Here is a 13,532-nt window from a genome sequence, read left to right on the forward strand (position 1 = left end):
CCGGAGGTCAGATTAGGCCCCTGAAACGGACTTTGGACATGCCTGCTCTATTGTGTTTATCTCGAAGTCTTCCCGTTAATTTTGCCATTTTGCCGTATTCCATCGGTTTTCCTTGCCGTTCTTCTTTAGTTGGTATTTCAGTACTTTTCCGTCTTTGTGCTAGCAGTGTCCTCGCCGCGGTTGCAGCAGACATAAACAGTTTTTTTCTTCTCTTTCGGGACGGGAAGTTCTGCAAGGTGCCGTCATTACGTGGCCAGGGCTGTCTTATCTGTCTGTCTGTCCGTCCGTCTGGCTGGCTGGCTGCCTTCCCCTGCCTGCTTGCCCACCCCCTGCAAGTTCTGCCTTCATAGGCGAAGTGGGGGGGGGGCAGAGGGTGGACTTGAGAGTCGGTTGTGGGATCACAAACCTGCCTGTCTTCCCCTGTGCTGTCCTTTGCCCCGGCAGGGGGCCAAGACGTCCCAGGGACCTCCGAGCGAAATAGGAGCTCTGGGTGTTTATGCCAAGCAGAGAAGCGGGCACAGGGAGGGGGCAGGGAAGACCCCCGCAGTGCTGCTCCTGGGGCAGAGGGAATCCACAGAGGGACACCTGTTTCTGCCTCCTCCCCAGAGCTCTGCAAACTGGGATCTGTTCCAGGGTGGATTCGATTCAAATCGGTTTAAATCACGAGTCAGTAAGACTCCCCCCCCCCCCAAGAAAGACTCATTCTTGCTGGTAGAATCTTAATATTGACAAACAGATGAAGGTTTATTATTTTTGGAATAATAAATGTTCAGCGTAGTTTTTACAGTTATATCAAAAGTTACTGATTTGGTATTAAAAATACATAGACAGATAATTATGAAATTATCGTGGGGTTTAATAAGCTAGCTATACAAAAATAATCATTTCCTTTATAACAATTTATTTAACTGAAACAATAACATTACAGCATAAGTAGCCATGTTTGTTAACTGATGTGGTTAAACAATTAAACAACAACAACAACTTAGACTGAGTTTTAGCACACATGAAAAACTTAAAACAAATCCTTATTTCCTGATGACTAGCCTTTGGACCATAATGTAACTTAAATAGAAAATGATCTTTAGAAAGATTTTTCGTGCAAAAGCATTTTACTGTATTTTAAAAATCCGATTTAAATAAAAAAAAAACCCATTGCTTCCCCCCCACCCTGGTCTGTTCCCAGAAGCATCCATCCTGTCAGAGCCAAAGTCAGGATATGGCCGTGGGGGGAGAGAAGAGAAAGAGACCCCCCCCCGCCAGAGAGTTGTTGCTTCCAGGCCTGGAGGAGACCCTGTTCCAAGCACTGCAAAACCGCCCCACATCCCTCCCCCCCCCTTTGGCTTTTGCAGGCAATGCAGCCAAACTGTCACATACGGAAAGCAATTCGTTTGCAGGGTTTTATTATTTATTTGCAGGGGTTTATGGTTTGTTTGTGGGGGTCAATTCCCTTTCAAGAGGGTGTTTGCCTTGTTGGGGCGTCTGAGCCGGGCCAAAGTATCTGGGGGCAGCAGGCTAAGGCTCCATCCTTGGGGGGGGGGGGGCCGAAAGGTCCAGAGGGATGGCAGTTTTCTTAAACCATGGGTAGGCAAACTACAGCCCGGGGGCCGGATCTGGCCCAATCGCCTTCTAAATCCGGCCCGGGAATCAGTGTGTTTTACATGAGTACAGTGGACGCTCGGTTGTGAATGTGATTCGTGCGGGATGTGCATGCGTGGGTTGCGATTTGGCGCTTCTGTGGATGCGCAGAGCACAGTTTAGCGCTTCTGCGCATGTGCGACCCCCGAAACCCGGAAGTAACCTGTTCTGATACTTCCGGGTTTCAGTGGTCCGTCAACTGAAAAAAACGGAACCTGAAGCGTCTGTGACTTGAGGTATGACTGTAGAATGTGTGCTTTTATTTAAAATGCATCTCTGGGTTATTTGTGGGGCATAGGAATTTGTTCACCCCCCCCTTCAAAATACTGTCCGGTCCCCCACAAGGTCTGAGTTGACAGTGGACCGGCCCCCTGCTTAAAAAGTTTGCTGCCCCCTGTCTTAAACAACTACTGTATTTTTTGCTCTTATTAGACTCACTTTTCCCCTCCTAAAAAGTAAGGGGAATGTGTGTGTGTCTTATGGAGCGAATGCAGGCTGCGCAGCTATCCCAGAAGCCAGAACAGCAAGAGGGATTGCTGCTTTCACTGCACAGCGATCCCTCTTGCTGTTCTGGCTTCTGAGATTCTGAATATTTTTTTTCTTGTTTTCCTCCTCCAAAAACTAGGTGCGTCTTGTGGTCTGGTGCGTCTTATAAAGCGAAAAATACGGTAAATCAAATACCTGCCTGGCTTTGCGTTCCTACTGCCGGTGCCTGGTGGGTGTGCTTGTTTTCTCGAGGGGACGGAACCTGGATCTAGTGTGCGTTTTGCACCTGGAAAGACCTGAGCTCTGTCTGTAATAAAAGAAAAAGAAAAATGGGGGGGGGGGATCTGGTGTAGCTGCTCTTGGAGAGAGCTGTGTTTCTGCTGGTCAAGATACGCAGCCTGGCTGATCCGGACAACATGTTTGTTTTGGTGGTTCTGAGTCTCCACCCTCCTCTGAGTGGAAAGACTTTCCCTGACTCACCCGCTGCCCCAGTTCCTGGCAGGCCTTTCCACCGGGGAGGTTCCTCTGGGCAGCTGCTGCCCTGTTTTCCCTCTCCTGGATCCCTGCCCCCCCCCCAATCCTGGGCTGCCACAGATTTCTGCAATGGGGCTCCCTGTCCTTTGGGGAAAGCAAAAGCCACTTCGAATATAAATATTGTTGTTGTTTAGTCGTTTAGTCGTGTCCTCCTCTTCGTGACCCCCTGGACCAGAGCACGCCAGGCACTCCTGCCTTCCACTGCCTCCCGCAGTTCGGTCAAACTCATGCTGGTAGCTTCGAGAACACTGTCCCACCATCTCGTCCTCTGTCGTCCCCTTCTCCTTGTGCCCTCCATCTTTCCCAACATCAGGGAGTCTTCTACTCTCCTGAGGTGGCCAAAGTCTTGGAGCCTCAGCTTCAGCATCTGTCCTTCCAGTGAGCACTCAGGGCTGATTTCCTTCCGAATGGAGACGTTTGATCTTCTTGCAGTCCATGGGACTCTCCAGAGTCTCCTCCAGCACCAGAATTCAAAAGCATCCATTCTTTGGCGATCAGCCTTCTTTATGGTTCAGCTCTCACTTCCATACATCACTACTGGGAAAACCATAGCAATATACCAATATAAATATAACAATATAACAATATAAATATTATAAGTAATAAAAATAAAAGAGGACTCATGGAAGCGGGGAGGGGGCTGTTGGGGGCTCCCAGCCACAATTGCTATGCTGCGTCTCCGCAATCAGAGGCAGCGATGCTTCTGAAGATCAGTTGCAGGTGCGAACTGCAGGTGTCAGAGCTGCTCCTGGTCTTAGATATATGTGAAATGTTCATAAGTGCACCAACCAAGCACCTACATAGATCAGCACAGGAAGACCGACCTGAAACCATTTTTGATTCCCAAACTGACCAAATGCTTCCTCTGCAAGGTCAAAGGAAAATGGAAAAGCCTCCCCTTTGTCTTTTCCTTCACAAATCCTGTAATTACGGGCACATTTAAGATACGAATAGGGTGTGAGGCTGTGACCTGGCTCGGGAACTAAGTATTTATTATTACAAAAGACTGGCCAGGCTCCCCAGGGTATCCAATCAAGTGACCATTAACAGGTAACCTGTCAGACGAGATAAACACCGCACTCAGATTTCTGCTGTAGACCGCCTTTTCTGTGATGTAGGTATGATGTATCTGGGGGGTGGTCTTGGGCTACACCCCTTCTGTGATGTATGTATGATGTATGGAGGGGTGGTCTGGAGCTCCAGTGCAGGGAATTAAAAATGTCTATATAAAGCCTTGCGTGCCATTGTTCTGGGTTCCTCCTCCTTACCTGTGTGTGAGGGGAGCACCCTGTTGCAACAGATCAATAAAGATCAGGCTTAGAAGCTGCTTTGCTTCTCAATATTGTCTGCTTGGCCTCTGTTATTTTCTCCTACCAATAGGGAACCTACGTAAGGACTCTATATGGGCTCTTGGCTACCCCATAAGGGAAGAAGGGGCAGATTTTTGTTTACAACACTGGTGCCCAGGGAACTTCTAACACTTGCAGGGGTGGGAGGAGAAGCATGTAGAGCCTTGGCTCGCTCAACTCCCAGCCTTGGGTCTCCATCTGCACTACAATTCCCATCATCCCTGTCCCCTTGCCCTGCTAACTAGGGCTGATTGTAGTCCAGCAACAGCTGGCGTCCCAAGTTTGGGGTAATCCTGCTGCAGAGGGTTTCAGAGAGCCCCCTGCAGGCAACCAAGCTGGGAGGGCGATGGGGGCAAGCAGCTGCCAGGACCCCTGGGGTCTTGCGAGGTTGGCGCACGTGTGTGTCTTGGGCACCCAGGTTGGCACGGGTGTGTCTCAGCTGCACGGCTTGTGCAGCAGGACTTGGCCTACCAGGGGAAGGGGACTTCCTGGAGCTGGTCCCAAACCTCCTTGAGGTTTTGGGGGGGCTGGCGTGGGCTTCAGGAGACATCTGGCCAATTTGCACTCTGGGGGGCCAAAACTGCCAGGCGTCCAACTCATGCTAAACCCGACAGAGACAACAATGGTGTTTGTTGCAAGGAACAAAGAAATGTTTTCTACAAATAATCAAAGTTTCATTCCTCCCAGATCAGTTGCCAACCAGTTGTGGAGCGCATCCTGCCTTTGAGCAAACCATGCAAGGGCTCACGCAGCAGCTGTGTCCCTCTTCCCCCCCTCTACCCCCCCCAAACCCCCCGCTTCCTGTGTTTTGGAGGTGCTGCTTCAGCATATTTTGTTCCGGGAATTTTGGGGCGAAAGCGGCTTGCCTTGCCTCGCCATGGGAGGAGCAAGGGGCTGCGCTGGGGCTATTTTAGGGTTGTGAAGGACGTGGGGTTGTTGTCTCAGGCAAGACCCAGAGGAGAACCTGGGGGTGGGGGTCCTGGGGGGAGGATTTGGAAATGGGGCACACGAGAGCAGAAAGGGGGGCTGCAATGCCGTGATAAATCTGAAACAGGAGCTGCTGTCCACTGAGTGACAGCAGTCCAGGAATTCAGCAGCAGAAGAAAAATGACAAAATAATTGCAATAGAGGAACTTTTTGCAATGGAGAAAAGGTCTGAGTAAAAACACTGTGGGGAGGGGAGGAAGTCAGCTTATGAAATAATGTAATTGTTTGACTTGAGGGTTGTTTTGAAAATATTTGGAAATTTTAATAACAGTTACACACAGAGAGAGAGCGCAAGTTTTGTTTTGTTTTGTTTTGTGCATGTCTTGCAGTTTTCATTGCTGGGTTGTGTTTGCCACATTGCTGATTCCTTGCACTTTTACAATCTTACCTTGCAAAAGAATACTCCTTCTAATATGCTTTTAATATTGAGCTTTACATGGTTGTGACCCGCCCTGGGACCTTCGGGTAAAGGGTGGGTAAGAAATCAAGTTGTTATTGTTATTTGGGTTCCCAAATAGCCGGTTTGGGTTCCCAGGGTGGGGCTGAAGTCAGGTGGGGGCCGGAGGGTCTTTCTGCCTTTTGGGATGTGGCGCCGTGTGAAGATTTCCCCCCTGCCGCTGGCAGATTTCGTTTGCTTAGTTATTTCATAAAATCAATACCCTGCTTGATTGTAAAACAACAACAACAACAACCTCAGTTTGCCAAAAAGGTAAAACAATAATTTTTTCAAGGAGAGGAATTAATAACGATTTAAGACTTTTTTAAAAAGCTAAAGTAACAATAGACTAAAAGAAGGTGGAAACTTCCTAAACGCCCTGGGTGGGCTTGACAAAACAAGGGTGTTTTGAGCAGGCTCTGAAAAGAGGACGGTTGAGGCTCCTGGTGTCAAGAGGCAGGGAGTTGTTAGTAGTAGTAATAATAATAATAATAATAATAATAATAATAATAATATATTATTTATACCCTGACCATCTGGTTGGGCTTCCCCAGCCACTCTGGGCAGCTTCCAACCAAATATTAAAATACCGTAATACATCAAACATTGATGGGAGGGCGTTCCACAGGGCGGGCGCCACCACCGAGAAGGCCCTCTGCCTGGTTCCCTGTAACTTGGCTTCTCGCAGTGAGGGAACTGCCAGAAGGCCCTTGGTGCTGGACCTCAGCATCCGGGCTGGATGATGGGGGTGGAGGCACTCCTTCAGGTATACTGGGCCGAGGCCGTTTAGGGCTTTCAAGGTCCGCACCAACACTTTGAATTGTGCTCGGAAATGTCCTGGGAGTCAATGTAGGTCTTTCAAGACCTGTGTTGTGTGGTCCCGGCGGCCGCTCCCAGTCACCAGTCTAGCTGCCACATTCTGGATTAGTTGCAGTTTCTGGGTCATCTTCAAAGGTAGCCCCACATAGAGCGCATTGCAGTAGTCCAAGCGGGAGATAACCAGAGCATACACCACTCTGGCAACACAGTCTGTGGGCAGGTAGGGTCTCATCCTGCGTACCAGATGGAGCTGATAAACAGCTGCCCTGGACACAGAATTGACCTGTGCCTCCATGGACAGCTGTGAGTCCAAAATGACTCCCAGGCTGCGCACCTGGTCCTTCAGGGGCACAGTTACCCCATTCAGGACCAGGGAGTCCTCCACACCTGCCCGCCTCCTGGTCCCCCCAAAACAGTCCTTCTGTCTTGTGAGAATTCCACCTCAATCTGTTAGCCGCCATCCATCCTCCAACCGCCTCCACACACTCACTTATATATACCCACCCATCTGGCTGGGTTTCCCCAGCCACTCTGGGCGGCTTCCAACTGAATATTAAAAACAGCATCATCAGACATTAAAAACGTCCCTAAACAGGGCTGCCTTCGGTTGTCTTTTAAAAGTAAAATACTTGTTTATTGCCTTGACATCTGCTGGGAGGGTGTTCCACAGGGCAGGCTTAATGAAACAAGGGTGTTTTAAGCAGGACAGTTGAGGTTCCTGGTGTCAAGAGGCAGGGAGTTCCAGAGGGCATGTTCACGCTCAGAGATTTGAGTTCTTGCACGTGAGGGACGGATCCTGGAGGGGATAGCAGGCCTGTGTGAGAAGGGGATGGGGCATTGGCCGGGGCCCTGGCCTGGCACATTTCTCATGCCTTTCTTGCCCCTTCTTCCCCCCCCAGGTGGTACAAGCTTCACTCCAAGCCTGGCAAGAAGGAGAAGGAGCGCGGCGAGATCCAGCTGAGCATCCAGTTCACGCGCCACAGCCTGACGGCCAGCATGTTTGACCTGTCCATCAAGGACAAGCCCCGGTCGCCCTTTGGGAAGCTGAAGGACAAGCTGAAGGGCCGGCAGAAGTACGACCTGGAGTCGGCCTCGGCCATCGTGCCCAGCAGCAGCGGGGCTCTCGACGAGGAGTTTGGCCTGGCGGGCAAGAAGGCCAAGGGCGGCTTCTTCTTCAAGAACAAGCTGCGCAAGGGCTCCCTCACCCAGTCCAACACCTCCTTGGGCTCCGACAGCACCCTCTCCTCGGCCGGCAGCCTGGTGGGCATCGCACCCTCCGAGGCGGGCATGGTGCCCTCGCCCAGCCGCCACAGCAGCTTCTCCACCGACCGCTCTGGTAAGAGGGAGGAGGGCGGGGAGAATATCTGGTCGAGGGCGATTGCGGCATTGCGGCGGGGTGGGATGGATGATCCCTGGGGGGCCCTTTTGACTGCGATTCTGTGATTAAGTAGAGCCTAGAAAGGTGCAGTCATTTGCTGAGGAAACACAGTTACAGGGGTACCTCAAGTTGCAAACGGGATCCGTTCTGGAGGTCCTGCCGCATCCCAAAGAATTTGCAACTGGGGGACCGCTTCTGTGCATGCGCGCAGCACACTTTAGCGCCTCTGCGCATGTGGCGGAACTCGGAAAAATACTTCTGGGTTTGCCACATTCCGTATCCAGAGGGACACGTAAGTGGAGGTACAACTGTACTTAAAAGTCACATTTTAAAAAAATTAAAAAAATTGATATACTGCCCTTCTTCCAAAATCACGGGGCGGTTTACAACATAAAAACGCAAAATGCATAATATAATATTTTAAAAGCTATACTCCCACCTCCCAGGCACGTGAAAAAGGCCGTAGATTGAATGGAAATGTTTTCACCTGGCGCCTAAAGATATTTAGTGTAGGCTCCAGGTGAGCCTCCCTGGGGAGAGCATCACCCAAGCAGGGAGCCACCACTAAAAAGGCCTGTTCTCGTGTGCCCCCCCCCCTCCAGACCTCTCTGTGTGGAGGAAAAGGGAGAAAGGCCTCTGGTGATGATGTCAGGTCAGGTGGGGAGAGGCGCTTAGTATTTGAGAGATCCTAGAGTAGGAAGGGACCTCAAGGCCAGAGATTGGAAGAAGTATATGAATTATTTGAAGAGCAACTGTAATCAACAAATTACGCTAGGGGGTTGGGGGGCCTTGTGGGCGATGCGGACGGCTGGCCTCACCCCTCACCCTTCCCCTCCTCTGTCTTCCTCTCCAGTCAGAGACTTCCTGCCTTCCCCCAAGCTGACCCACAAGAGGGCCTTCAGCGACGAGGCCTCCCAGTCGACCCAGAGCCTGAAGCCCCAGAGCGACCCCATCTCCCGCTCCTCCCTCTGCATCAACGGGAGCCACATCTACTGCGAGGAGCCCACGCCAAAGCCCTCCTTCCTCTCCGCAGCGCCTGCCCCTCCTGCCGCTGCCGTCGCCAAGCCGCAGGAGGAGGCCTTTGGATCCGAGCTCCCGGCCGCCCCCCAGCCGGACCTGCCGCCCTGGTCCAGCGGCATCTTGCCCAAGGCGCCCCCCAAAGACCCTCCCCGCTTCATCCCCTCCCCTCCCATCCTGGCTGCCCAGGAGGAGGACAAGCTGTCCGTCAAGACCATTGCCCTCAACAAGCACCGGGTCAGGGCCAGGAAGGAGGAGGAGGCGGCTGCGGCGGCCGCCCTGCACGCCGAGAGCAAGCCCATCCAGATCGCCACGCCCATGGTCTTCTCCGGGGAGGTCCGGAGGGTCCGGCCCCAGCCGGAGGAGGAAGCGGAGGAGGAGAGGAGGTTCTCCAAGACGGGCTTCTTCCGCCGGGGGAGCAGCAAAGAGGGCGGCGGGAAGAGCGGGGAGCCGTCCCCCCGGGTGGTGGTGGCGGCCGGAGAAGAGAGGGGCCGGAGCAGGAACAGCAGCTGGTTCAGCCTCCAGGATGCCAAGGAGATGCCCCCCAAGCCCAGGTGAGAGGCTGGCCGGGGAGCGCGGCTTTGGGGGGGGGGGGAGCTTCTGTCCCTCTGCTGTTGTTGCCTGTGTCTGCCAGGGAGGAGGGTGGTGCTGGGAGCGGCAGGTCGTGGCCCCCGGTCTGTGTGCTGCTGCATCTTGGCCCTCGTGTGTTGTGCCCGCTGGGCTCCGGGCAGGACTTGGAAGAAGCAGGGGGCGCGGAGCCTGTGGAACGGGCCTCCTGCCCACGTTCAGTGGGTCTGGTGGGGGAGAACTGGGGTGAGGAGGCTGTGCTGGAGCAGAAAGGCTTTGCTGAAGCAGGTCGGGGGGGGGGGGTCTGGAGAGAGGAGACAGGCAGGCAGCTCCCCCAGGGCGAAGGGGCCAAGGAGGACGCGGGGTGAACGGGGAGAAACAGGGCCGGATCCGCAGATCTCCCCAGGGCGCCTCTGCTGCTGGAGGGTCCTGCCTGGAGCTGCAAGGAGGAAGTGGGGTATCTGGCTGCTTCCTTTCGGTCGGACTCTGCCCTCCTGCCCTCCTCCCCGCCAGGCTCAGATTTGCCAGGTTTCTTTTTGGGCAGGGCTGGAGCAGCTTGCAGAGTCGGAAGCGGAGCCGTCCTAGGAAGCGGCTCTGCTTTTTGAGCATGACATGAACAACGTCCTCCTTGTCACTTTCCACGCTGCTCCTCTTAATTGATGATTATTTTATGAAATGTATACACTAATTAGGGACGCGGGTGGCGCTGTGGGTTAAACCACTGAGCCTAGGGCTTGCTGATCAGAAGGTCGGCGGTTCGAATCACCGCGACGGGGTGAGCTCCCATTGCTTGGTCCCTGCTCCTGCCCACCTAGCAGTTTGAAAGCACGTCAAGTGCAAGTAGATAAATAGGAACCACTCTGACGGGAAGGTAAACGGCGTTTCCGTGCGCTGCTCTGGTTCGCTAGAAGCGGCTTAGTCACATGACCCAGAAGCTGTACACTGCAGTGCTCCCTCTGGCAGTAAAGTGAGATGAGTCGTCCGCAACTGGACCTAATGGTCAGGGGTTACCTTTACCTTGATACACTAATTGGTTGCAAAAACCAACAATGACCTCCATGTGGTTTGCATCGAGAGTAAAACAGAAAAAAAAAATTATTGGCAAAAGCAAAACTGGTGAAAAACAACAATTTAAAACATTTAAAAAAATCAGCAATGAACTGAAAACTAACTTGAGACCTGCATCAGCTTCCTAAACTTCTGGGGAGTTGCATCGCTCCGTATCCCACCGAGAGCAAGTGCGGGGGGGGGGGGAGGCTTAGCCATCCTCAGAGCAGAAATCCAGCTTTCATTTCCAGGTGTCCCTGGAGGGGCTCCTGCCTACGAAGCTCACAGATCTCTTTGGAGCCATTGCAAAGGTCTGGGGTGGGTTGCGTGGTGCGTAACTTGGCAGTACAGTCGTACCTCCTTTTGCGTGTGGTGAGAGCCAGTGTGGTGTAGTGGTTAAGAGCGGTGGACTCGTAATCTGGTGAACCGGGTTCGCATCTCCGCTCCTCCACATGCAGCTGCTGGGTGACCTTGGGGCAGTCACACTTCTCTGAAGTCTCTCAGCCCCACTCACCTCACAGAGTGTTTGTTGTAGGGGAGGAAGGGAAAGCTGCTTTGAGACTCCTTAAAGGGAGTGAAAGGCGGGATATCAAATCCAAACTCCAAACTCTTGCGTCCAGGATCCGTTCTGGAGCCCCGGACACTCGACGAAGCGCCTCTCTGCGCATGCGCGAAGCACGATTTAGCGCTTTTGCACGTGCACGAGCAGCAAACCGTGAAGTAACCCATTCCGGTACTTCTGGGCTTGCTGTGGACGTTGGACTAAATGGACCCTAAACGGGGCGGACGCAAAACGAGGTATCACTGGAAATCTGCTAGGGCAGATAGGCTCTGCTTGGTTGCTCTGGCTGACCTGTGCCTAGGATGTGGCAAGTTTGGATCATGACCCCTGGGTATGGTGTGCCCGTGGGCCGGAGTGGCCTCTCAGGATCTAAAGGCAAAGGTGAGCAAGGTCGCGAAGAGCAGGCGGGGCAGTTTGGGGCTTTGGGGAGTTGCTGGTGTAACCTGTGGCTGCGTGAGATTTGGCGCTCTCTAGGTCCTGCCGCCTTGGGGGCGTCCCAGGACACTCTGGGCCTTTGGTCTCCAAGTGGGCGCTTGGCTCTGTGTTGCCATCGTCTTATTCAAGGCTCCGGCAGGAGGGGCTTCAGAGGTGGGTTGCCAGCTTGGGCCAAACATCTGCACCGCCCCCTTTCCTTGGCGCCTCCTCCCTGAGATCCCCCCAGGGTGTTTCAGATGTCAAGCGGGCTTGAGGGGGCCATTCTGAGGGTCCTGTCTAGGTTCTGAGCACTGCAGCTTCTCCTCAGTCCCCCAACTGGGCTCTGGAGTGGCAGTATTGAATGCAGTGTTGCTGCAGCTGGTCGGATCCTGGGGTTTGGCTTTGAATGCTGTGCTGCCGTCAAGTTGAAACTCGTTCACATCTTTTTTTTGGGGGGGGGGGTGTCAAGGCAGAAGTGTTTGGCCAAGTCCGTGGGCAGCAGCTTCCGTGCCGCCTTGAGGGCAGAGTCCTGCCCCCGGATACTGAGAAGAGCGGGGTCTTTTCCTGGTGCCAAATCTCAGGTTTTGTTTTGGGTGATGGCGTCAGCCCCGCTGCCCCGATTTTACGCTTTCCTTCTCTGTCCCGAGGCAGAGATCCTTCCGGTTGGCTCTCTTCCACTGCAGCCACCACATGGGGAAGTTGCTAAGCGGAATCTTCCTTCTACAGTCCGATGCAGCTGTACCCAGCATGCTGGGGGAAATGGCCGAGCGCTGCTCCCTGGTGGCTCAGGCAGGGTGGCCAAACCTGGGTTGTCACCTGCCCTAAATATCTGGAGTTGGGCATGCGTGCAGAGGCCCTTTCCGCCTCCAGCGCCTTCGATCGGTACAGCTGCACTGGAGTGCAGAAGGGAGTCTTTCATTGTTTCTGACCTTGGAGGGGCGCCTTGATCTCCCACCTTCCGCTTCGGTTGTGGGCCTGTGGACCCTGCAGAAGTGCGCTGCGGACCCCTTGGGTTGTGTGTGTGTGTCGGCGGTTTGAGAGCCACCCTCTGCTGGGCCGTGAGCTGCCTTTTTCAAGGTGCGTTTCTGAGAAGCCGTGTCTGACGAAGAGCGTCCTGAAGGGCGCAGAGAGAAGGGAGAGAGAGAGAGAGAAGTTGCTCTTTGTCTTGGTGCCGGTTCTGCAGTGAGATCCAGGCCTGGGGGGCAGCTGGGCTGTTGGTCTCCCCCCAAGCCAAATAGCGATAAACCTGAGCTGAGCACCGGGCAAGTTATTTTTGGAGCATGTGTTGTTCTGGCGCATGATGAGATGCTGACTGGAGCATGTGACGCGCAGACAGGGCTTGGCTCACTCAGGCTTCCAGCTTTTTCCTGCCGTGGTTCTTTTGACGTTCCCCTTCCCGGGGGGGGGGGTCGAGTGGGGCTGCTCCTGCTTCTCCTGCAGAAGCAGAGGGGTCGTCGTGGCTCTTGGGATCTCCTTCAGCTGAGGATTGGGGGCCCCTGGGGGAGACACGGAGGTGCCCTTTCTTCTCCAGTGTCTGGCGATGCAAAGGAATCGCAGTAGTGTCGAGTGGGAGGGACCCCTAAAGGCTATCTAGTCCAACCCCCAGCAATGCAGGAATCTCAACAAAAGCATCCGTGACAGACGGCCATCCAGCCTCTGCTTAAAAGCCTCCACGGAGTCTGCAATCTGTTACGCTGTTAAACAGCTCTTAACACCAGGAAATTCTTCCTAATATTTATCCGGAATAATAATAATAATAATAATAATAATAATAATTTATTATTTATACCCCCCCATCTGGCTGGACTTCCCCAGCCACTCTGGGCAGCTTCCAACAAAATATTAAAATACACTAATTCATCAAACAGGGACGCGGGTGGCGCTGTGGGTTAAACCACAGAGCCTAGGACTTGCTGATCAGAAGGTCGGTGGTTTGAATCCCCGCAGCGGGGTGAGCTCCTGTTGCTCGGTCCCTGCTCCTGCCCACCTAGCAGTTCGAAAGCACGTCAGAGTGCAAGTAGATAAATAGGTACCACTCCGGCGGAAGGTAAACAGCGTTTCCGTGCGCTTCTCTGGTTCTCCAGAAGCGGCTTAGTCATGCTGGCCACATGACCCAGAAGTTGTATGCTGGCTTCCTTGGCCAATAAAGTGAGATGAACGCCGCAACCCCAGAGTCGGGGTCCCTTTACCTTAATCCATCAAACATTAAAAGCTTCCCTGAAGAGGGCTGCCTTCAGATGTCTTCTAAAAGACTGGTAGTTGTTGTTCTCTTTGACATCTGGTGGGAGGGCGTTCCAC

General features: G+C 53.3%; 1 protein-coding gene across 1 annotated transcript in view; it reads left to right on the forward strand.

The window, feature by feature from the left end:
- RAB11FIP5 (RAB11 family interacting protein 5) overlaps positions 1-13,532 on the forward strand; it is a 60,191-nt gene that overhangs the window by 20,668 nt on the left and 25,991 nt on the right. Inside the window, exons 2-3 of the mRNA XM_083398245.1 lie at positions 7,149-7,585; positions 8,481-9,198. Of these exons, the coding sequence (XP_083254371.1) occupies positions 7,149-7,585; positions 8,481-9,198 (1,155 nt within the window). The remainder of the gene's footprint in view (positions 1-7,148; positions 7,586-8,480; positions 9,199-13,532) is intronic.

This window comes from Podarcis tiliguerta (genome assembly GCF_965153285.1).
Source record: "Podarcis tiliguerta genome assembly, chromosome: 9".
Lineage (NCBI taxonomy): Eukaryota > Metazoa > Chordata > Lepidosauria > Squamata > Lacertidae > Podarcis > Podarcis tiliguerta.